At 39.3% G+C, this 25,661-nt stretch overlaps 2 protein-coding genes across 2 annotated transcripts in view; one reads left to right on the top strand and one right to left on the bottom strand.

The window, feature by feature from the left end:
* On the bottom strand, nucleotides 1–9,536 carry RETREG3 (reticulophagy regulator family member 3). The gene is made up of 9 exons (XM_032235223.1): nucleotides 9,071–9,536; nucleotides 6,053–6,159; nucleotides 4,494–4,524; nucleotides 3,465–3,591; nucleotides 2,915–2,999; nucleotides 2,524–2,661; nucleotides 2,139–2,221; nucleotides 1,076–1,208; nucleotides 1–779 (listed from the first exon to the last, which is right to left on the bottom strand). Exons 1-9 carry the CDS (start codon nucleotides 9,340–9,342, stop codon nucleotides 328–330), a joined length of 1,428 nt encoding a protein of 475 aa, XP_032091114.1. The 5' UTR covers nucleotides 9,343–9,536; the 3' UTR covers nucleotides 1–327.
* A 41-nt stretch (nucleotides 9,537–9,577) lies between these two features.
* TUBG1 (tubulin gamma 1) overlaps nucleotides 9,578–25,661 on the top strand; it is a 39,466-nt gene continuing 23,382 nt past the window's right edge. The window contains exons 1-5 of the mRNA XM_032235221.1: nucleotides 9,578–9,788; nucleotides 10,342–10,454; nucleotides 17,250–17,417; nucleotides 18,497–18,565; nucleotides 23,951–24,030. Of these exons, the coding sequence (XP_032091112.1) occupies nucleotides 9,740–9,788; nucleotides 10,342–10,454; nucleotides 17,250–17,417; nucleotides 18,497–18,565; nucleotides 23,951–24,030 (479 nt within the window). The 5' untranslated portion in view covers nucleotides 9,578–9,739. The remainder of the gene's footprint in view (nucleotides 9,789–10,341; nucleotides 10,455–17,249; nucleotides 17,418–18,496; nucleotides 18,566–23,950; nucleotides 24,031–25,661) is intronic.

Here is a 25,661-nt window from a genome sequence, read left to right as displayed (position 1 = left end):
ATGTATGTACAGATGCAAACACATATAGTGTCTCTGGATATATATTTCTAGTAGTAATGAAAATTTAAATCCTAAATGAGAAATTGGGAAAAATACTCACCTGAATTACTCAAGAACTCAGTACAAAGTACAAAGGTGTAAGTCACAAGAGCCAAATTCTTGTGATTCTGCTATAGTAGTCTTTTGTTCTAAAATTTATACAATTTCCCAAATTTGCCAAGTCAAATTAGATATGAAAACTGTATGGTAATATCTTATTCCTGCACCTGGCTCTTCTAATTCTGGTCCATTAGATAAAGGAGCCAGAAAACAAATGCCAGATAATTGTTATTGACCCCGGGAATTTGAAGGATCCATCTGATTCAACTCTGATTGATCCAATAGTTCAAAATCATCTCCTTCAGCATCTGTATCCAGCTCTGAGCTGGAGGTCCGAAGGAAGGCCTTGGCACTTCGCTGCTGTCTGTTGCTATGTGCAGCAACTGATTGGGAAGTTCCTGACAAGGCTAGCTGAATCATTCCCCTGGTCACAAAACCAGCTAAGTCATCTGTCAGATTATGCATTAATGGAAGCTCACTCAAGAGGAATTCTGAAGTCACTTCTTCCTGTTTATGAGACTGTTGATTCTGTTCCTGGGCTTGGTTACGGAAGGAAAGGCTTGGAATGCCAATGCTGGTGTCATCCTCATCATCTATGCCTGTTATCTCAGGGTTGATAGAAGGGAAATCTGGAAGATCCCGAGCAAAAGATTCCTCTGGATCACTGTGGCCATCAAAGTCTAAAGAGAATTTTAATGGGTAATTACATTAAAGATATTGAGTTCTGAAAGGTTCTTGTTCAACAAATAAAAAAGTCATATTAATCAGTTGATCTTAGCATTTATCTTCCCATATCAGCGTCACTCCTCAACATCCAATTTAAGTTCAAACATTTTAGAGCAGCTCTATTATGTTTTCATACTGGATAGTTTGCTTTTTGTTTTGTTTTGCTTTTTTATCCCAATGGACCTTCAAAGTGATTTAAGTGATATTTAATGTCAAATGCATCTTGTATGTTTTTCATACATCTACGTACCCTCAGAACCTTCTGTCAATGGTGTTTGGCCCCGGGATAAATTGAAGGTCCCATTCTCAGTATAAGACACTTCTGCATCAGAATGCTCAGAGTCAGAGATAGTCAGTTCTTTGGCAACCACAGCATCATCCAACTTGGGGGAAAGAAACAGGTTTGAATACTTTTGACAAAGGCAATTGTACATAATTAGTTATTCCTGTCATCCTTTTTCTTCTTTTTATTTGTTTTATTGTTTCATATTGATTGTTGTAAACCACCCAATTATTGGGAGATGGGTGGCAAAATAAAAATTATATATACTGTAAGTTGTACTTACTTAACTATGCCAATTTTACAGAACTGTAAATAATTCTATTTCTCTCCAAGGGTTCACTTGAAGAGTTCAGAACATCAAAAATAAGCATATTTAAAAATACCCTACTCACAATGACATTTAGATATTATGTACTAACAACTGATTTATATACACTAATCATAAATAAAAATTCGCCCAAGAAGTATTTAGATGCTATATTAAGGGAATCATACCACAGAATAGAGTTATGTATAAGTATATAAAAAATCTTGAAAGCAACCACCATAATGGTTACTGCACACTTTTATTTTTTGTTGATTTGTTGTATGTTTATTGAATAACTTTTAATAAATATGAATGGTTACAAGTTTGGTCTGCTTCTCTGTATTCTGTTGAAATGTGGCCTACAGCAGGGATCCCCACCCCTTGGGCCACGCAAGCAGCAGGTGAGCTCACGAAACTTCATTAGCACATGGGAAACCGTCCCCTCCCACACATCACCAATCCGTGAAGCCAGGAAGGTTGGGGATCACTGGCCTATAGAAAATAAAAACAAAACTGCTGTAATTGGTGAAAATCCAACTACTCCAAGAAGGAAGAGTCCGTACCTGAGATACTCAATAGCATCATTTTTAAAAAAACACCTCTTTATTAAATAAAGTATTTAAGTATTCTTTATAGATAGAGCCATGAAAACACTCCCCATTGCACTCTTTCTACAAATTTCAAGAATATGCTACTCTTTACCAAAGTCTGTGCTACTTTTACCTTAGGACAAAAAGCAGCAAGCTCTTCTTCACTGTCACTCTCATTGGCTCCAGCAGGATGCTCCCTCCAAATGTGGTGACGTGCTAAAATGAAATTAGAGATCTATCATCACAGAAGTAAACTGAAGAAAAAAGGACCAAAACAAGACTATTTACAGAATAATTTCTAGAATTTGAACATCTACAAGAAATGGTCATTTCCCCAAACAAATCTGCTTAGGATAGGAAAAAGTTTGTGAATATTCCATAAGCATATTTAATAATTTCATCCAAAGCACAAAGATGACAAGTCTTTCGTGTAACAATAAAAAGATACAGTAGATAAAATGTAAAAAAAAAAAAGCCTCTTGCACTCAAAGAATGGTGAAAGTTAGTGTCAAACTCACACTGTCTCTCCTTATGTTTGGACATCATATAGCCACGAACACTGAAGTCTAACCGTTGCAGAGCTGGCTGTAGTTTGGTGTACAGATGTTGATTCAGGTTATGGTATACAGCAAGTGGCCACAATAAGAAAGAAAGCACTGGAGAAAAAGAGTGATTAGAAGACTACTATTCTATAAACACCTCCTGTTTTACCCCTGTTCCAAATATTTTGAAACAGGTGGGTAAAAAGTGAGGTTGCTATAATGAACATTTTACAATGCACTACAGCAAATTCAAATTGGGTATGGTTAAATCACTTTTTGACCCTGCATTTTAAGATGTTTATAAATGATCCCACTCCCCCTTTTATAAGAAAAGTATTCTAGTATCCAGTCGTCCCTTGATACTCACTTATGAGATAGGCAAGGCAGACACCAGGGATGTAGTATCCTAAGACAGTCAAAAATGTAAGGGCACCACAAGCTAAAAGGCAGAACTGCAAAAACAAAACAAAACCTTGAAATCAGTTTGTGTTAGGCAAACTGGTTATGATTCAAGACAATTGTAGGTATATTTAGACTGCTGCCAATAAACTGCTTTTTGAGAAGTGGTATCAAACTGATATTATATATGTAGCTGAGGTTGGAGCATGGCAGGAGTATCAATTTCAGTTGCCTTCAATGTATAAGTAATGGGGACAGAATCAGGACAATTCTGGGATGTTGGTTGAAAGCTGCATCAAATAAAAATGGGATATACTATATTCTCTATTCTTGTACATCCTTATTTTTCCAATTTCCATTTTCTTATGTGTATAAATTATATAACACAGATGCTGGTATATTATATTCTTATGCAGAAATATTCAAACATTTCCTTTCTCAGGTTTTGCTCTGGAGTAGCTTTCCCCCTTCCCACAATGAACACATAGTTGCTACTACTTCTTGGGATTGTTTTTCACCTTGCCAGGATTTTGTTCTTTGAAACTCAGCAGGCTTTTCATGAAGCTGTCTCCTGTGATCCATCCTTTGGCCAAAAAGTGGCATAGTTCAGGAACACTCAAAAGTTGAGGATGGACAAAGCCCCAGCTGAAAAAAGCCAGATTAAAATCAGATCAAAAACCAAACTATTTCTTGTAAAATACAAATACACTGAGCAGAATTTTCAAAAACCTGCATTTCACTTACAAAGATCATTAATATTTTTAATGTACATCTTACAGATAAAAGCTAAAGTGCTATTTGTCCTGCTCAAATCTGTAACAATAATAGAACTTTTACTGTGGTATACTGACCTCCAATCTTCATGAATAAAATATCATCTGCCTTTTCATTAAAATGCATAGGTACTTAAGTAGAGAAAATATTTTCGAGTTAAGAATCTGTAACAGCAGTAATAGATTTTAACTAATGGCATTTTTGCAAACAAATTCATAGAAGTTAATAAGACTTTTCATGAATAGTTTGAATTGGACATGAGCCAAAGAATTCATCTTTGGAGATAGTTCTAGTCTGCATTTGAAAGAGATAATTAATTTCAAGTAAACAATCTTGACTATGTACTAAGAGCAATTAAAAAGCAGCAAAAAGAGTTTTTTTCTCTTGCCACTGAAAAGAGTGACATGATCATTTTTCAACTCATGACCATTGCAGCATCCCCATAGCTATGTGATTTACATCTGGATGCTTGGCAATTGATTCATATTTATCACAGTTGTAGTGTCCCTTCTCATGTGATCCCCTTTTGCAACCTTCTGACAAGCAAAGTCAATGGGGAAGCCAGATTCATTTAACAACCATGTTACTAATTTAACAACTGCAGTGATTCACTTAATAAACGTGGCAAGAAAAGGGTAAAAGCCACTGAGCAAAATTCACTTAACAAATTTCTCACTTAGCAACATACATTTTAGGCTCAATTGTGGTTGTAACTTGAGGACTACCTGTACAGACAATAAAATACACAATTAAGGTGACTTGATTTTTCATACCTTTCATTATCTAGTTGATCAGGTCTTACTGCTAAAACATTAAAGATACAATCAGGATTAGTTGTGAAAATAATGCCTGGAAATATACTAAGCTGAATAATTAAAACATAAGTTGACATGGCATTTTATTACTGGTGGTCATGAATAGAAAACAGGATGGACATTGTGGTTTGTAAACTGTTTAAGAAACTGAATTACATACCATCCATTCCTTTTTTCTGCAGTTATTTAGGAAAATAATGCTAATTCCTTTACTAAATATCATTACACTAGACTGATAATACTGCATTATGGAAATACAGAGATTTCAGTTACGATCCAGACCCACATACTATCCTTCAATCAACAAGTACCAGGTTGACTGGTATTTGGGTCTTTACCAGTTGACAATACTGGGAAGAAACTAAATAGACCTCTTATAGTCGTACATTGTTTACTTGTCCATCACCTTTGAAAAATATTGTTGGCCTACAATAAATGTCAACAACTGTTTTGGAAGAAACCATCTAAACATCTATTAGACTTGAATCTTTCTAAGGAACTTAGAGTTGCCTTTTGTCCTTAGAAGAATTTAGTGACAGATATTGGATTGAAGTTATACGGGCAAGTATATACAACACACTAAATCATAATGCAGTTTTTTGTCTTTCATTTGGTATATTCTGTGAAATGTGAATTGCAGTTTGTAGCCAATGGCTTATAAATAATTATGGTTTATTCAATAAATGATTAAAAAAACATGCGTCCATAGGCAGGTATCTCAACAAATTCTCTTATTGTGTTCTATGGAATCAAAAAATTTAATCTTGATTTCCTAAGTCCACACTAATATATACCTGTTTCTTCAACTGGTGCCCTCCAGATGACTAGCATGCTGAATATTTTTTTCTAGGCTGAAAGTTGCACATGGCTTTTGAATGGCATGTTGCCATTTAATTTAACAATGTTTATTTTAATTAAATCTAAATGTAAATCTGATAATTCTGCAGTAATGGTTACAGCATTCTTTTTCTTTTTGTTACATAAAAATTACAACTTTATAACAGGTTTTGATCCACATTTTGTGGGAAGTGAATGTGTAAAAAGTCTTTTCTGTATTATGTCACTTGAATATTTTTAAAAATTTTCCAGTTCCATAATATAAGAGGGGGGGGGGCATTTCCTCCCAGGCTGGCCTACACTACATATTTTCTTCAATTGTGAACTCCATAATTACTTTCTATATATTCAGGCATTTAAAAATGAATGGTGCTATTTCTTTTATCCAATATTAATATATTTTTGGATTGAAAACTATTACAATTTTCTTCTTAAAGTTGGCTTTCTGTAACTGTAACATACAATTATTTTTCTCACTTGATATTGTTGTGTACAGACTAGCAGTATAAGGAATCCTTTATTATACAACTGAGGTACACAAAATATTTTCTGGTATCGGGGAACCTTGAAAAATACCAAAATTCTCATTTATGTTCAGTCACAGAGCCTGGTAATAATATAATTATATTAGATGAGAAATTATAAATGAGATGTAGTTACCAAAAGGAAAATGAGCATACCTTTTATTTCAGGCCAGATTCTATTCTTCCACTGATCTAAACATACTATTAGTATTAGGGTGAATGCAATTACGAATATCAGATGAAGAGAGGTCAGGGCAAAAAACCTAAAGGAAAATAAATCCAGTTAGTGCAACACTGTTTTTTTTGAGTGGGAATTATTATATAAAAAGATCAGGAAAACTTACCTGGGCCACCAAAAAGAAATCAGGATAAATAATGCTGCATTGTTACCAACTCTAGATTGCCAGAGAGCAGAAGATATTGAACAAAAATAACCCAAAGAGCTTTTAAAATTTCTCTTTCACTTTCTAAAGTTTTATATAAATCAAAATTCCTAATTAAAGTTTAATCCAGTTTTGAATGATATGACATGAAACTCCAATTCTTACTAAAATAGCTCTTTAAGAATAAATTACACAAGACAACATCTTTGCTAAATTGGATGGTTTGCATTATTTTTTTTCCAATTAACTTTTTTTTACTTAAGATATTTTCATGCAGTGTGTTGGCTTAACAAAAAGACTAATAATGATTTAGATGATAGGTGTCAAACTCATGACATCACAATGCTGTCACGTGATGTATCACGTCTTTCCCCTTCAGAGAGCTGGGGTGGGCATGGCCGGTGCCTGAGGCATCTGGCCTGCGGACCACCAGTTTGACACCCCTGATTTAGATTAACCTGAAAGCACATTAGCCTTTTAGTGACTTTCATATGGTGTATAATGAGGTTTTTCCCCTTTTGGATCAATATGGATACATTTACTTTTGGCTTAAAAATATCTTCCATGTTTCTGTAGTTTTTAAAAAAATGTAAAATCTTTTAATAAAAAATTTAAAAAATATATTAGAATTATCAATTTGACATTGTATAATTGATTATGAAAGAACATTATATCAATGTGTTGTGTTGTAATAAGCACAATTACACAATAAAAACAAAAAAATAACAAGTACATTCTCATCGTTGGAATCAGAATTACTGACAGCTTTTTAAAGGAGTAATTATTTTAAAGCCAAATCTAAACTGAGCATTAGTGTTAAGTCCATGAGAGACAGTATCACTCAACAGTGGTCATCAAATGACACATTAGCATGTTTTATGAAAAAAGAATTGAAAACATGCTTGTTCCTCAGTGAATAGGAATCATATCTTCAATTCCTTGCCAAACATAACTAGCATTATTGTGATGGAACTTTCTGCTGCACAGTGACAAGACCAAACTTCAAAAATTTCTTAAAGTTCTTAATAACTATTCCACTATTTCCCTGACCTAATCCTCTATTCCATTATTATCGGATAGCCATCGCTCTGCTAAACGACTAATTCCAACAATACTGTCAAATTATTTACTAAGACTGTATTACTATTCTTCTTCTCATCCTTCCTAGTACCTATCTCTTCCCACTTATGACTATAACTATGTAACAGGGGTGTCAAACTCGCGCCCACGGTTCAAATGCATCACATGTTGGTCATACCCACCCCAATATATCAAAAGGAGGGGAAGTCGCAATATGTCACATGACAATGTGATGCCATGAGTTTGACACCCCTGCTCTAGAACAACTCTAAAGCACAGTCAGTTACAGGATGGAATAAGATCTGCCTGGGCAAGAACATGGTTTTCTCATTGATGATGATGAAAATCAGCGTAAGAAATGTAAAGGACATTGAATTAGGCAATGGTTTTTACAGGCTTCTCTTGGTACTGTATATACTCGAGTATAAGCCTAGTTTTTCAGCCCACTTTTTGGGCTGAAAAAAGCCGCCTCGGCTTATACTCGAGTCAGTGAAAAATCTGCCCGAAATGGAGGAGAAAAGGGGGCGGGGCCATGCCGCTGGGTGACACTCGTGAATGGCCCAGTGCCCCTGTGAGTTTCCCCTCCCTCTGTGTCAGTTTGCCGCGCAGCGCGCACCGCACCATCCCCCCTCCTCACGTTCTAATGTAATGCAGGGCTGTCTTACGATTCCCCTTCCTCCCCCTCCTGCCGCTCTGCAACGATGTCCCACCTCCTCCTTGTTATGGCAAGCAGCCACATAGCGATGTCCCACCTCCTCTGGTACAGTGATCCAATGATAGGAATCACTGTGCCGTGTGTCATAGGAGGCGGGACATCGCTCCCGCGGCTGCACGGGACATCATCATCACAGCGGGACATCAGCATCATGAGGTGAGTGAAGTATTTCATTGAATACACCGCTAGTTTACTGTTTTTCTTTGAAATAAATATTCAAAAACATTATTGGTATCTATTTTTATTTTTGAAATTTACCGGTAGCTGCTGCATTTCCCACCCTAGGCTTATACTCGAGTCAATAACTTTTCCAGTTTTTTGTGGTAAAATTAGGTGCCTCGGCTTATATTCGGGTCGGCCTATACTCGAGTATATACGGGTAAGTATGCATTAAAACAGTGACCTTTACACAAATACTTTCACTTCAAATAAGCACACACACACCCAAAACCCAGCAATAAACAAGATAACGAAAGCTTTTTAGATCCAGGACAAGTTTTTCTGTGGTTTATTTTCCCATTCCCTTTTAATTAGGTATAATAATGGAAATAGTATTAATTTTTTGCATTCCTAATTATGTGGGGCTTTTGAATTAGAGCTGTTGTGAGCAGAAGCCTGTGAATGAAATCTTACATCCTCTATACAACATCAACATTGGCCTGCTTTTCTTGCAGAGAAGAATCATCTTATTGTGCCTTTCCCCCGATTTCCAATTTTTTTCCCATTGGTACAAAGCCCAGCTCTCTCTGTGTGCGTCTGTGAGTCTGTATGTATGTATTAATAAAGGAGAATATTTGAAGCTCAGGATTGCAAGAAAACAAGCAATTCAGAAAGCACCAAGGACCCCTTATGTATGCACAGTATGCCATCCTGGCAAGCCCCTAACCAGAGACTTTCACCCTCGGTCCTGAAAGGGTTGTTTCCCCTTCCTCCATGCCCAGAAATCCCTTCACTCCCATATCCCCGCATCCTCCTCCTTTATAAGGCTGCTCTCACCCGAAGGCTGCATGAGCGGCAACCCAGCCAAGGGCGCTCCTTGCTGGCTTCTCCCAGGTGAGCGTGGCCTGTAGAGCTGTCAGGATCGGCTCGTAAGGCCCGAGGTGGGTCCTCAAGAAGGCGCTCAAGGCGCGCACTCGTTGCTCTCGCTCCGAGGACGGGCCCTGGGCATCAGTAACGAGGCCTCTGCCGCCGCCGTGGTTAGTGCCGCTACTACTGCCGGCAGCCCGTCCTGCTGCTTCCGCCGCTGCCATTCTTCCTTCGCCCAGCATCACCGAGGGACCAGTGGAAGGAAGGGTAGGATTACCATTCTTCGTCAGCAACCGTTCCGGTCGCCACCGCAGTAGCTCGAACGTAGCCGCTACCCTAACAATTCACGTACACTCCCATGGCCGCCCCCGTGCCTGTCTAAAGCACAGGAAGTGACAGCGTTAGGAGCACCATCTTGTTGTACGGAAAACTTGAATAAGTGCACACACGCGCCCCATGCTTTTGTTTTAATGGCTTCAGCGCATGCGTATTGGCAAAAGCTAGAGGGGAAAGAAAGCGGCAGTGCCATTAGCAACGGCATATTTGTCGTTTTTTTTTTAAAGAAAGCGGGAACAACTCAGGGAAGGATCGGTTTTAACTCCCGGAAGAAGAGGATTCGGATTTTAATCCACACTCACTATGCCGCGGGAGATTATTACTCTGCAGCTGGGGCAGTGTGGCAACCAAAGTAAGGCCAAGAGAAAAGGCCTATGGGACCCGTTTGTGGTGGTGGTGGTGTGTGTGTGTGTGTGTGTGTGTATAGCAGTGGAATCGGAACTTGGATTATGGGTAGAACTGTTTGAAAACAAGAGAGATTGTCCCTCGAAGGAGAAGAAGCTGCTGTCCATTTTTTTTTTAAAACAGAACATTAAATTCTGTTCTGCCCCGGCTGTCAATCGGGGCAAAACAGTAATTGATGTAATTCCAGATTTTTAAAGTATAGGAAATAGCATAAGAACCATGTCAAAGATAATACTGCCATATCAGGATACTGTGATGTGGAATTCTGAATAAAACGCATCTCCATTGTCGCTTGTTACTCTGACTCCTGTAGGGCAGTGGTCTTCAACCTTGGCAACTTTAAGACTTGTGGACTTCAACTCCCAGAGTTCCTCAGCCAGCAAAGCTGGCTGAGGAACTCTGGGAGTTGAAGTCCACAAGTCTTAAAGTTGCCAAGGTTGAAGACCACTGCTGTAGGGTACAAGAAAAATGCCTATTTTTGTACTTTTATGTTTTTGCAGTTGGATTTGAATTTTGGAAACAACTCTGCGCTGAACATGGTATTAGCCCTGAAGGTATTGTAGAGGAGTTTGCCACTGAAGGTACTGATCGCAAGGATGTCTTTTTCTATCAGGTAAAAATATTGTTTTCTTCCATTCCTGTTGTTGGGTCTGTGGGTTGTGTGCAAGGGATTGAAAGAGCATTGTTCGTTAAAACATAATCCGCAACTCATCTCAATTTATTCATGTTTGCTTTACTTTTAGTAGTTTTAGAAGTTATCCAACTGTGGGGTAAATAAGCTTTTGGTTGAAAAAGACCCTAAGATTTAAAAAGACAGTTTACAATTTATAAATTCATTTATGCACCAGAAACTATGGAAACTATTGTTTCTTCAACAGGTAAAAATGTTTACCTTTTATGTATATTTGAGGATGATCGTATAAGCCACTGTACCGATATAAATTAGAGTAGATGTGAACCAGTGGTGAGTTGCAGGCAGTACGTCCTGGTACAGGCGTACTGGAGCCTGCCCGGAGCACCAGATACCATTCTGGTACGGTGCTCCGGAGGGCCCGCTGACCCGCCAGAGCTCCTCACCTGTCTTTTACAACTTACGTGCATGGCGCATATAGCACCTGCGCAACGATCCGTGGAGCACTGGAGCATCACGGAAGCGCTAAGATGCATGTGCATGCTGTGCACGGCCATGTGGACGCCGCCAGACCCGTTCCAACCATACCGGTTGGAACAGGATCTGGAATCCACCACTGATGTGAACCATTCCTATTAAATAAAAATGATTTTTTAAAAAAATGCCTATTTTCAGGAGGCAATCAAGTGTCATACTATTGTGGTGTTTCTTGCTGAAAATCTGTAAAGTTTTTGGGACAAGAATACCAAAATTAGTTATGATAAAGCATTGAGATATCAACATCTAATCATAGATTGTGATGCCTTATGAAGTTTTAGTCATTTAATATATATGCATATATACTTTAGCTGTAGTACCAAAGACAAAAACATCATTATATATTTTTTTGCTGTTCACATGTAACTGTTTTTATTTGGATACAGATACTTACAACTTACAACAACAAATAAGCCCAAAATTTATGTTAAGCAAGACAGGTGTTAAGTACATTTTGCCCCATTTTATGATTTTTTTTTGCCACAGAAGTTAAGTGAATTACTATAGTCGTTAAATTAGTAACACAGTTGTTAAATGGATCTGGCTTCCCCATTAACTTTGTTTGTCAGAAGGTCACAAAAGGTGTTCATATGACCCCAGGGCACTGCAACTGTCATAAATATGAGCCAGTTGCCAAAAATCAGAATTTTGATTACATGACCATAGGAATGCCGCAACAATCATAAGTGTGAAAACAGACATAAATTACTTTTTTCAGTTCTGTTGTAACTTTGAATAGTCGCTATGAATTGTTGTAAGTCGAGGCCTACCTGTATTCAGTTTTGAGGTAAACCACTGGCTTAGGAGATAGTTCCATTGAGAGAACTCTTGATTCTTAGACCAGTCTCCAATATCTGGGGGGCTTTTGGTAGGGGATGGGTTACATCTCAAATGAATCAAGAAGAATGTCTTTGGAAACCAGTTGGCCTGCCTTCTCCATAGGGCTTTAAATTAAAACTGTACAAGGAGGGAGATAATTTTTAGAAAGTAATTCCAAGCACAAATTTTGGGCCAGTCAAGAAAGAAGGTAAGAAAGAAGGCAGACTCATAAAACAGGAGGTGTAGAAACCAGAGGATCGGTTAAAAAGGTTTATAGGTTTATAGGTTTATTATTTATAGGCCGCCCTTTTCCCTGAGGGGACTCAGGGCGGCTTACAGTTCATAGGGAGGGGAATACAAGACAGTGAGACATAAAACACTACATAATTAAAAATAGAACACAACATTCATCATTCGGGCGGGGGCGGATTGCAATCTTTAACCCCAGGCCTGACGGGATAGCCAGGTCTTAAGGGCTGTGCGGAAGGTCTGGACGGTGGTGAGGGTACGAATCTCCACGGGGAGATCGTTCCAAAGGGTTGGAGCTACTACTGAAAAGGCTCTCCTCCGCGTAGTTGCCAGTCGGCACTGACTGGCGGATGGAACTCGGAGGAGGCCTAATCTGTGCGATCTAATAGGTCGCGAGGAGGTAATTGGCAGGAGGCGGTCTCTCAAGTACCCAGATCCACTACCATGAAGGGCTTTATGGGTGGTAAGTAGCACCTTGAAGCGCACAAGAGATCAACAGGTAGCCAGCGCAGCTCGCGGAGGATAGGTGTTATGTGGGCGAACCGGGGTGCACCCACAATCACTCGCGCGGCCGCATTCTGCACTAGCTGAAGTCGCCGGATGCTCTTCAAGGGCAGCCCCATGTAGAGCACGTTGCAGTATTCCAGCCTAGAGGTCACAAGGGCCCGAGTGACTGTCGTGAGAGCCTCCCGGTTCAGGTAGGGTCGCAACTGGCGGACCAGGCGAACCTGGGCAAATGCCCCCCTGGTCACAGCCAACAGATGGTGGTCGAAAGTCAGCTGTGGGTCCAGGAGGACTCCCAAGTTGCGAACCCTGTCTGAGGGGAATAAATTTTGGCCCCCCAGCCTGAGTGATGGAACACTAGCCAAATTATTGGGAGGGAAACACAACAGCCACTCGGTCTTATCCGGGTTGAGTACAAGCTTGTTAGCCCTCATCCAGTCCCTAACGGCTTCAAGGCCCCGGTTCATCACGTCCACCGCTTCATTGAGTTGGCACGGGGCGGACAGATACAGCTGGATATCGTCCGCGTATTGATGGTATCTTATCCCGTGCCTCCGAATGATCTCGCCCAGCGGTTTCATGTAGATGTTAAATAGTAGGGGGGATAAGACCGAACCCTGCGGCACCCCATATGTTAGGGGCCTAGGGGTCGATCTCTGCCCCCCCACTAACACCGACTGCGACCTGTCCGAGAGGTAGGAGGAGAACCACTGCAAAACAGTGCCTCCCACCCCCACCTCCCGCAGTCGTCGCAGAAGGATACCATGGTCGATGGTATCGAAAGCCGCCGAGAGGTCAAGGAGAACCAGGATGGAGGCGTGGCCTCCATCCCTGGCTCTCCAGAGATCATCGGTCAATGCGACCAAAGCGGTTTCTGTGCTGTAACCAGGTCTGAAGCCGGACTGGAATGGGTCAAGGTAACTGGTTTCTTCCAAGGACCGTTGAAGCTGGGAGGCCACCACCTTCTCAACAACCTTCCCGACAAAGGGAAGGTTGGAGACTGGACGATAATTGTTAAGAACGGCTGGATCCAGAGATGGTTTCTTCAAGAGGGGTCTCACCACCGTCGCTTTAAGTGCGGTGGGGAAGAACCCCTCCCGAAGAGAGGCGGTAACAACCGCCTGGATCCAGCCCCGTGTCACCTCCCTGCTGTTGGCAACCAGCCAGGAGGGACACGGGTCCAGTACACAGGTGGAGGCACTCACAGCTCTCATGGCCTTGTCCACATCCCCAGGGGCAACATCCTGAAACTCAACCCAGCGGTGGTCAAAAATTTCCTCCTGTGCCTCGGCTGGATCTGCAGAGATGGAGTCCAAATCCGACCGAAACCGAGCAACTTTGTCCGCTAAGAACTGGACATAATCCTCAGCCCTACCCTGCAAGGGGTCCCCCGTATCCCTCCTATTTAGGAGGGAGCAGGTTATCCTAAACAGGGCGGCTGGGCATGACTCAGCGGACGCAACCAAGGTGGCAATATACGATCTTTTTGCTGTCCTAAGTGCCCTGATGTACTCCTTGGTGCAAGTTGTTAAGAGTGCTCGGTTCGATTCGGATTTATCGGACCTCCATAGGTGCTCTAGGCGTCTCCTCCGGCGCTTCTTCTCCCGGAGCTCCTCGGTAAACCAAGGAGGCCTCCGGGGTCCGCCGCGCCGGAGCGGCTGTAGTGGCGCAATCCGATCAAGGGACTCCGATGCTGCCGAGTGCCAGGCAGCAACCAGAGTCTCCACCGGACTGTGGGCGAGAGTATCAGGAATAACCCCAAGCTCCGTCTGGAACCTCAAGGGATCCATAAGTCACCTGGGGCGGAACCACCTGGTCGGTTCCTCCTCCCTACAGTGGGGGTTTGGCCTCCGAAAGTCAAGCCTCAGTAGGCAGTGGTCTGACCACGACAGGGGTATGATCTCATTGCCCCTCAGACCAAGATCACAAGTCCACTGCTCCGAGAGGAATACGAGGTCGAGCATGTGACCCGCTGAGTGGGTTGGGCCCCGAATTACCTGGGTCAAGCCCATGGCTGTCATGGAAGCCATGAACTCCTGCGCCCCATCAGAGTGTTCACCGAGCGAAGGCAAATTGAAGTCCCCCAGGACCATGAGCCTGGGGAACTCAATTGCTAGCTCGGCTACCGACTCGAGGAGCGAGGGGAGGGCTGCTGCAACGCTGTTGGGAGGCAGGTACGTTAACAGCAAACCTACTTGACCCTTGAGGTCCAACTTCACCAGCAGGGACTCACACCCGACAAGCTCCGGAGCAGGGATCCTACGAGGTGCTAACGACTCCCGGATAACGATAGCCACACCGCCACCCCTTCCCTGGGCTCTCGGCTGATGCAGCACCTGAAATCCTTCTGGGCACATCTCTACGAGGGGGACTCCTCCCTCCGGGCCCAGCCAGGTTTCAGTAATACATGCCAGGTCTGCCCCCTCGTCTAAAATTAAGTCCCGGACGAGGGGAGCCTTGTGAACTACAGACCTGGCATTTAGCGACAACACTCAGATGCCTATGCTAACACTCAAAGTATAAGGAACAAACAGGATGACAATCTTCTATTGTTGCCATTGCTGAAACTTGGTGGGTTGAAACCAGTGACTGGAATAGATATCTTGAGAGATTTTGTTGTTCAAAAGAAACAGTGGATTAATATAAAAGAAATAGTGGATTAATATAAAAGAAAAAAAAGTGACATTGCCAAAGGTGTATACTACACCTACTCAACCAAACAGGAAATTAATGAACTGTTTTGCTATCAGTTAGTTAAGGTATGTATGAAGCATACCATGATAGTGATGGGGTATTTGAACTACCCTGACATCAACTGGGAAACAAACTCTACACCTATTGGAAGGTTCCTAGTAGGAAACTTTGTCTCCCAAATGATAGAGAACGAAACTAGAGGGTCAGGTATACTAGACTTAATTCTCACTAACAGAGATGAAATAATAGAAGGGGTTGAAATTACAGAAACTGGGGTAGAGTGATCATGCAATGCAATACAATGAAAGCACAGATAATAGACAGAGCCTAACAAATATTTTAGACTTTTAAGAGAGCTTGCAGAGGATTCCATAGATGGAAATTATTAAGGGAAAAACAAATCAAGGAGCTTGGGAAAATGGCGTTATAAAAGCCCAGTCTAGCTCAATATATTTTGGAACATATTTCTTTCTGGAAAAAAAAGAGCTCCCCAAAAAACCCAGCATGACTGCATAAAGAACTCTCTTGCAAATTGAAAGACAAAAGGGACAAGTATAAAAAGTGGAAAGAAGGCACACAATTAAGGCAGAATGCCCAAACTTGCAAAGATATAGCAGGAAAGCTAAGGCTCAGAATTTGGGAACGGAACAGAATGAATTTGGGTTTGGAACAAATCTCAATAATAATAACAACAATAACAACAACAACAACAATAATAATAATAAAGTTTCTTTCAATATGTTTAAATGAGAAAAAGTCAAAGAAGTGATTTGTTCACTAATGAGGGGAAGATAGCAAGAAGGTGACAAGCAGGAGGGAGAAAGTGGAACTGCTTAATAGGTACTTTCTATCTGTTTTTACACACACACAAAAAAACAATCCAACCTATCAAAAACAGTACCGTAAAAAAACAGATTAGGAATATAAATCAAAACAGACAAGAAGATCTTGACAGACCTGAACACTGGGTCCTATCTAACAAAATGTAAGTGATGAGAAATTAAGTGATGAGAAATTAAGTGATGAGAAAAGTAAGGTTATCCACTTAAGGCAAGAAAGATGTGAAGAGAAAACTGGAAGGCGATAAGATAACATGTCAGGGAAAACACCAAATCTTATTTTCCAAAGCTATAGTTCAGAACCATCATCTTAAATTAGAGCAAAACAAGTTTCTGCTAAATATTAAGAAAACATTTTAAATACTTTGCAGGTGGAATCTGATTTCTAGTAAAATAGAGAACTCTTCTAAATACAGTAATACCTTTTTTTTCTGAATAATATTAAAACTAGAATTTAATATTAAATTTATGATGGATAAATTACTTAAAAATTTTACTCAACCTAAAATATGCAAGCTGGCTTCTTCACTGCCATGAAAGAATCACTGCTTGTTTTTCACCCTTTCCTCCTCCTTCTCCTCCTCCTCTTCTTCTCTACACACACACACACACACACACATACACACACACACTTTCCCATGAAAAATCTCTAAGCATTGTCTCTTCCCCCATTTTTTAGCCATCTCTCTGCCATGACAGCATATATACAGTATATATAGGAAGAAAGAGGGGCAAAACCTGTCTTTCCCCACTTTTACATCTATTCTCTTTAAACACTTGAACTTCTGTAACTGTTTGTTCATGATAAAAGATGGGGAGAACCTGAATCCTGCAATTATTTGAATTACCAGCCACTCTGGTATTAATATTGGTTTCATCACCATTACTGAGTATATCAGGGACTAGCTGCCTTCAGTAGTTTAAATATGTATTCAAAGTCAAAAAAGATGAAGATAGGAAGCATAGAATAAATAATAACTGTGCCCTCTAGTGGCCGCTGTTTATTCTGTGCAGATCACTCTTGCCAATTATCCATAACCACTGCCCATGGATTAAGGGTTATGGGAACTGAATTTCAACAATTCAGAGGGTAATTCTGCAAGTTGTTTATGGTATTTTCTTTTTCTATTTATAGGCAGATGATGAACATTATATCCCACGAGCAGTGCTTTTGGACTTGGAACCACGAGTGATCCATTCCATTCTGAATTCTCCATATGCCAACCTTTACAATCCTGAGAACATATACCTATCTGAGGATGGTGGTGGAGCTGGAAATAATTGGGCTAGTGGCTTTTCACAGGTAAAGTAGTCAAGAAGCATGGAACAAACGCCCTTTGATTCCTCTCCTGGGCATAATTTTATAAACTTAGTAGCATCCCAAGAACTCTACTTTGTTTTGGAACCTGATAGCCACTCATCCATTTGATAAGCCTTTTCATTCCCTTATCTTATTCCTGCCTCTGCATTGGAGGACCATTTTAAAACGTTATATTCACACGAAAAATTTCCTGGCTTCGATTTAGGTCTCAGTGCCAATCTGTTCCCAAACGGCCCCAAATAAAATAAAATAAAGACGCTCATTAATCAGCTAAAGTCTGGTAAAGCTCCATGCAATGATTTTATCACTGCAGAAATACTATGAAACTCTGGAATAGTAGCCCCCTCCCCCCTTTTATATATATTGATTGGACTGTACAAATTCTAGAGCATTGAGGCCTAATTATTATTGTGCCTATTTACAAAAATGGACATCTGAGACTTCCCTGCTAACTATCAGTCTATCAGCCTCTTAAGTATAATAAGTAAGTCTATGATAGACATTTATACAATAAATTAGTCAATTGGATTAACTTAGAGCATGTACTGGCAGATGAGCAAGGGAGGTTCAGATCTGGACACTCTTATTTATGGGTACGCCCTTATTCTTCAACACTTGGCTGAAAAATACACATCCAAACCAGTTTCATCATTATATACTACATTTATTGATTTCAGGTCTGCATTTAATCTAGTTCCCAGAGAAAAAACTCACAGACTCAATTTATAATACCTTACCTAATGTAATAATCTGAGAAATACTGATCTTTTTATGTGCAATTACTATAATTGACTTAGTATGAAGTAGTTTCGCTGATTGTAGCCAAATTCTGCTATAGTTTGTAAAACTAGACTGTACACTGTTAATTCATCACAAATTGCAATTTGTTATTCTGCCTTTTATTTTTATTTTTATTTTTACTATTATCATTGTTTTAATGCTTTTATTTTCTGGTCTGTGACCTTAATAAAATTGATTGATTTATAAACTTAAGTTTATAAAGAAAGAACTTTGATTTATAACTGAATCTAGAATAAATAGTCTTGTCTTGTGATTTACAGGGAGAAAAGATCCATGAAGATATTTTTGACATTATAGACAGAGAAGCTGATGGCAGTGACAGTCTGGAGGTAAGACAGACTTGTGGTGCTGACCCTTAGATTACGTATAGATTTCTGGATCTGGGGAATGCTAGTACTGGACTGCGGTGGCCATCTGTTTAGCCTCAGAATTAAGGGGAAAGGAGAAATCCCTTGGCATGCAGGGGGAACAGTCTCCAAATCTAATGTTCCCTGCCACTTCCTCATTGATGCTGGGAAATCTGGCAAAGGAGATTGCAAATGGAGACCACATGATTGCAGGGCACTTTGTTATAAATGCAAAGAGATTGCCAATACCTGAAATGTGATCATGTGACAGGAAGTTTTATGATGACCAAAAATGCTTTATGGACTGTAAAGTACCTGTTCCCAGGCTGTTGTGATCGTGAACCTATTACTAGATTCTTATTACTAGAATCTAATAAATATATTTCATTCTTCTGGAAGATTGAAGTAATCAGAATAAATGTTGATGCAGTATATTTAAACTGTGTGACTTATTTAAAAAAAACAAATTTTCTTCCCTTACAATAGAGATTCTCTCTCTCACAGAGAGAGGGGGGGGGAGGGGAGCAATCCTGTGGCATAGGTTAAGTGGGTATAGCAGCAGTGACTATTCTAGGGTTACTAAATTTGTTACTTAGGGCTTTGAATTCTAGCCTCCTTGTCTAAAAGCCAAGGCCTCCCATTTTGAATGATTGAACTGGAATCCTGGCTTTGAAAAGGAAAATTTTAATCTATATCACTCTCATGACTCTGGGTTAGATTTTCCTATTTTAAAAAACAGTTTCTCTAAGCTGCAATTTATAGATTGAAAGGTTATAAAAGCACATAAAATGGCAATTTTATAGTGGGTTAGAGATAGAAAGTGATTCATATCAGGTAAATGATAAAAGAATAAGCATAGCATGTGAAACTTTTAATCATATGGGCATAAGATAATATAAAACATCAGGATTGTTGTAGCCTTCAGATTACCACCATTCATTCAGATAATCATTCAGTGGCACTGAATAGGGGACTGTTGTGACTGTCTCAGTGTCCTGATCATGACTTGGGTGCTTGGGGATTGGCTTGCAATTATGACAGTTGTGGTGTCCCACAGTCACATGTTCATCATTTGTGACCTTTCCTACTGGATTTCCACAAGCAAAATCAGTGGGGAAGCATGCAGGGGGTCATGAGTTGCTCCCATTCTTTTTTTACATGCCTCCATAGCACTTGTCCTTTTGGCCACAGAAACACATTCTTTCTCAGAATGAACATATATCACAGAGTTGTTGGGGAGAAAGGGGTGATGGAATGCTATGTACATCATTGAACTTCTGAAGAAAAGATGGGGTAAAGATGTCACAAGTAAATAAATAAAATCAATGAAGGTCTTATAAAATGATCTGATTAAACAGAATACCCCTTTATTGTTATAGAATCACACGTTAATTTATAAAAGAATGTCTCTTCTTAAAAACTGCCTGCCGCTCCTCCACATTTCAGTCCCCCACTTTCCATTATATATGTCTAGTGAAAAGTCTGCTAATAATCCTGCTTAGCCTAAAATAGCTTAGCAGAATCAACAGTCTGTCCTTTTTAAAAGATGACTGATATTGATTGCAAACCCCTAATTTTAAAAATACAACTCTATTGATTTATAAAAAAAACAGCCAGAGTATTTCATTCCTCTATAATATGTTTAATTAGCTCAAGTGCAGTTAATTTCTTAGATATTGTTAGGCAATTTTTGTAAAACAAAGTGTATATACACTCAATTCCCAGTAAGGGTATGGCTAGCTGATGAGAGCTAAATAGCTTGAAATAGATTTATACTAGTCTCCCTGTATTTATCAGCACAAATATAACATATGTGTGTGTGTGTGTGTGTGTGTGTGTGTGTGTGTGTGTGTGTGTGTGTGTGTGTGTATATATATATATATATATATATATATATATATATATATATATATATATATATATATATATATATATATATATATATATGTATATATCTCATCAGCTAGCCATACCCTTACTGGGAATCGAGCCTGTGCTGTATTGCCTCTAAGGCAGATGTGTTAACCATTGAGCCACAGAGCTCGACTCCTTATGAGCCAGCCAGGGTGAAAGGTATCTATTTAGATTTTACAACCCCCGGTATGGCCAAATATGGGAGGAAGATCACTACTTCCATTCTCTGTCCTTCGGCTCATCACAAGAGACCATCCAGACAGAACCCAATATTTTTTTTTTACTGTTGCCTTTTTGTTATATTTGTGCTGATATATATGTTGTATTTGTGCTGATAAATAAATAAAGGGAGACTAATATAGATCTATTTCAAGCTATTTAGCTCTCATCAGCTAGCCATACCCTTACTGGGATTCGAACCTGTGCTGTATTTATCAGCAGAAATACAACACAAATGTAAAAAAGGCAACAGTAAAAATATTGGGTTTCTGTCGTGATGGTCTCTTGTCACGAGCCGATAGATAATGGAAGCAGTTAGCTTCCTCCCATGATTGGGGCATACCAGGGGTTGTGACACTATATATATATACATACCTATATATATAGTGTCACAAATATATATATATATATATATATATATATATATATATATATATATATATATATATATATATATATACATATATATACATACATACATACATACATACATACATACATACATACATACATACAGTATCTGAATATACTGAATAAATCTGTGAATACTCAATATGAAATTACTAGAGATTCCAAATAGAGCATACTTCTATTTTAATGATATCAAATATAAATACTTTTTGTAAAAAAAAACAACAACCAAAACTTCTACTACAGGTAGTCCCCAATTTACAACAGTTCATTCAGTGACCATTCAAAGTTACAACAGCACGGAGAAAAATCTTATGGCATTTTTTCACGCTTATGACCTTTGTGGCATCCCTGTGGTCACGTTATCAAAATTCAGATGCTTGGCAACTGATTCATATTTATGATGATTGCAGTATCCTGGAGTCTTGTGACCACCTTTTGCCACCTTCTGACAAGTAAAGTCAACGGGGAAGCCAGATTCACTTAACAACTGTGTTACTAATGTAACAACTATAATGGTTCACTTAACAACTGTGGTAAGAAAGGTAGTAAAATGGGACAAAACTCACTTAACAAATGTCTCACTTAGCAACAGAAATTTTGGGCTAAATTGCAATCATAAATTGAGGACTACCTGTATATCATGTTTATTAGTGTTAAAAACTGTAGTGTTAGAGGTAAATATTTAATTTTTCATACATATAAGTCAACCAGATGATTATTTCAGATGAGATTTTTATCTGATAATTGAATCTATTTGACATCTAGTCATAATACATATAAATAAAATATTAAAAAAAACAGGCAATGGTTAACTCAAATATTACACTAAACTTCAAATCCTTCTGTTAATATCTGTTTATGATTTTTACTTTGGATGTTTTTCACTATTATGTTCTGCTACTAAAATAGATTTTTGAATGTATTCTGTTTTCTGCTGGGCTTACGGTACAAATTTATGTAACCTTTTACATTTCTGGCAGTGTCTTGTCTAAGACAATTAACCATGGGTACATGATAGTGTCCACTTTACCACAGCTCCCCTCCCCTGCAGCTGATGCATTACAGGCATTTATCATCAGCTGTCTCCCTGCCAGCGCTTCTCCCACACCAATGGTCTGCTGGTGTTCCTCCAATACGCCCTCCTCCTGGGCAATTTGCCAAAGGATACTTGTCCATGGCCAGTCCAAAGCACAGGACAAATAACCGTGTGTCCCCACTTTGCAGATTCATGGCAAGGCAGTGCTGCCAGGGGGAGATTCATGGTGCTTCTGAAAGGGAGAGATTGACTAACGTCATCCAGAAATCAGGATTTGTTTTCAGTTTCAGGATCAGCTTCCTGCATTCTGAAGAATATGTCAAAAAAATTGCATAACAAAGACCCCAAGGAAGAGGCATGATATATGTGAAGGACCTCCTTTCAGAAAGAGAACTATCAACAGTGCCCTGAAAGCTTCTCCCACCGAGCTCATTCTCTGTTATTGTAGTTAGCGAAAATAAAATGAAAACATTCTCTCAGAGAGAGAAAGTAAGGGGGGAGGACTCAACCTCCCCACCCCGCACAGATGGAATTGGATGAAATGACGTTATGCATATGGAAATGTCCAGAAAGTTGTTTGCAACAAATGTTGCAATCCCAAAAAGGCAATGTTTTCTTGTGATAGAAGCATAAACCACTAATCCTGACAATTATTCTCCTAGTTGCTACGTTTTCCTTGATCTTTTTATGACAATGTTTCTGGTCGATTTCAATATCAGACATTTTTTTCCTTTTTCGCTTTCTCTTTTCTTTCCCCCTCCCCATTTTCTTCCTCCACAAACACGGCAATCTCTTTTTAAAAAAATGAGGACTAGCAGTTCCCCATATAAGATTAAGCTCTAACTATGTTATAAAACTAAGTACTTTTCTCTATAATAAAAGCTGTTTAAGGGGTTTACCACAGCTTGAAACAGAATTATAATTTATTTCTTTTCAAGTGTCCAGACCATACGTTCTTCTCAATTCAGTCTCTTTCTCCTTGTGGAATTAATGCGATCTGATTTGATCAAGACAGTGCTTGCAGTCCCTAAATTATTAGACTCTGAACACATCACTGCACTGATGTGATCAGTGGGGAGGAGAGCAAGGATATCCTGATATTGAAATCCACTAGAATTTCAAAATCAGACATGGATATCAATATCAGGCATAACCTTTCTCTCCCATGTGCCCCCTCTCTCCAAATCACATTAGGACAGCAATGTGTTCGGAGTCCTAATAATTTTGGGATAAGCAACTTTTATTAAAGAGAGACGCAGTTAGTTTTATAACAGTGATATGGGAATTCATATTATTCTGCTTCTTGCCAGGGAAATCACACGTCCCCCGCCCCCAACTGTTCCAGTTTCTACATCAAGAATGTGAGCTAAAAAGGGACTGCCTCCAATTGGAAGGCAGAGTGGGGATACATGGTTACTTGTCTTGCACTGCTGATTGGCTGGGGGCTAGTATCCTTTGGAAAATTGCCCGGAGGAGGGTACGTTGGCAGGAGAGAAGTGCTGGCAGAGGACCAGTCGACGATACATGCCTGTGATGGGGGGAAGACAGAGTGAAGTGGTTAATTATCCCAGTTCATTGCTGAGGAGCATGGATATTATTTGGCCCCAGAAAAGAAGAATAGCTAACTTTTAGGACTTTGGTGCTCAGAAAGAAAATTGTCTTATGTACACTGTAGTTATCTAGCTTTAATATGAATTTGTCTCTCCTCTTGACACATTTATGTGCATTGGTATTTATCCCATAAGAGGATAGTATGTATCTTTTTCCTATGTTGTTTCTTTCAGGGTTTTGTGCTGTGTCATTCCATTGCTGGTGGGACTGGCTCTGGCTTGGGCTCTTACCTTCTGGAGAGGTTAAATGACAGGTGAGTAATGGCCACAAATGTGTTTGTGCTCATGTCTATTCTCCATTTGGGTAGGAAAATTATAAAGCAGTCAAGTTACTTTGGGGAAATCTGCTAACTGGCAGACTTGGAAGATACATAGCTGACTCAATAAGGTCTGCCCCACCCAATCACCAGCTTGGACAAGCCTTGTAGTTTGTACAGTTGTAACTTGAAACAAGAAAAAGATTAAAACAATCAGTTTTGATCCCTCAGGCAAGAAGTGTTCTTCAGTGTTGGCTAATGAAAATCACATATATTTTTGTTGGATAACATAGTGTTTTAAGAATGAGAACTATAGAACTTTCAGAAATTGTAAGGAAGGATAAACAGGAACTTGATGAAAATTAAGTTAGGCTGATCAATAACATGCCAAATATTTTTTAAATGTAGCCAATTTTCATTATGAGATGATTTCAGAGGAGTAATATTTTTGTTCTTCTCAGAGATTGACAGAATATTTTGAATCTTATCCCTAGCCACTGCTTATAGTTACTATTTGTACTATTCACTTCCTTACATCCCCTAAGAGTGCTGGATCACGTGGAGGCAGTCTTAGGTTGGACTGAATTTTTTAAAAATATTTTTCTTATTGGTTGTGAATAGCAACTCTTTATTGAGAGACTGGCAAAATTGTAGGTAAGCATGCAGGGATGGATAAATTATCTTTTTTATCAAGGAGGGAAGAACGTACAGAAGTTCTCAGTGGAGAAATTATCCCCTTAGTGCAGTGTTTCTCAACCTTGGTAACTTGAAGATGTCCGGACTTTAACTCCCAGAATTCCCCAGCCAGCATTCACCTGCTGGGGAATTCTGGAAGTTGAAGTCCAGACATCTTCAAGTTGCCAAGGTTGAGAAACACTGCCTTAATGTTATCATGTGATGTTCCTGAATGGATTGTTTGTAATGTTTTCAGTTGTTCCTGTGATGTAATTTACAGTTAGAATTACAGTTGATTTTCCACATTAGTGGGGAGATTGTTAATTAAGATCTAAATTAAGTGGACAAAATATAGACACTGTTTGAAAATTTTAAAAATCTTTTCAGCAATATTTCAATAGATTTTAATAATATTTTTAAAATACATTTTTGGTATTATATGTTTTTTAAGTAATAACTAGCAATTGCTAGTTATTACTTATACAAAATTCTCAAAACTGTTCTATGTGATATTTTAGCAAAAAAATTAGTTAATGTACTTTTCATCCAAAAACTAACAATGAAGCAGAACATTTTAAAAGTAAAGCTTACTGTGCATTATATTTCTCAACTAAGTAGTTTATTAAATATGTTATTCATATGGTTGTAATGCTATCCAGCTATCACAGGACTGCCAGGTACATTCTAGACGGTTCATCGACAAAAGCACTCCTGACAAAAGCGCACTGACAAAAGCGCGGCGAGAAAACCGCGAGGTCGAAATCACGCCCACAGAAGACAAATGTGCGCTGATGAAAGCGCGTAATCAACAAACAACGTGAAAACAACATAATAACAACGTAATAACCCTAACCCTAACTCTTACCTTAACCCTAATGGCGCTTTTGTGGGCGCGGTTTTGTTGGCGCTCTTGTGGGAGCGCTTTCGATGTTGTGGTTTCTCACCACGGTTTT

The sequence above is a fragment of the Thamnophis elegans genome, chromosome Z (genome assembly GCF_009769535.1).
Source record: "Thamnophis elegans isolate rThaEle1 chromosome Z, rThaEle1.pri, whole genome shotgun sequence".
NCBI classification, from domain to species: Eukaryota; Metazoa; Chordata; class Lepidosauria; order Squamata; family Colubridae; genus Thamnophis; species Thamnophis elegans.
This window is presented reverse-complemented; position numbering and strand designations above follow the sequence as displayed.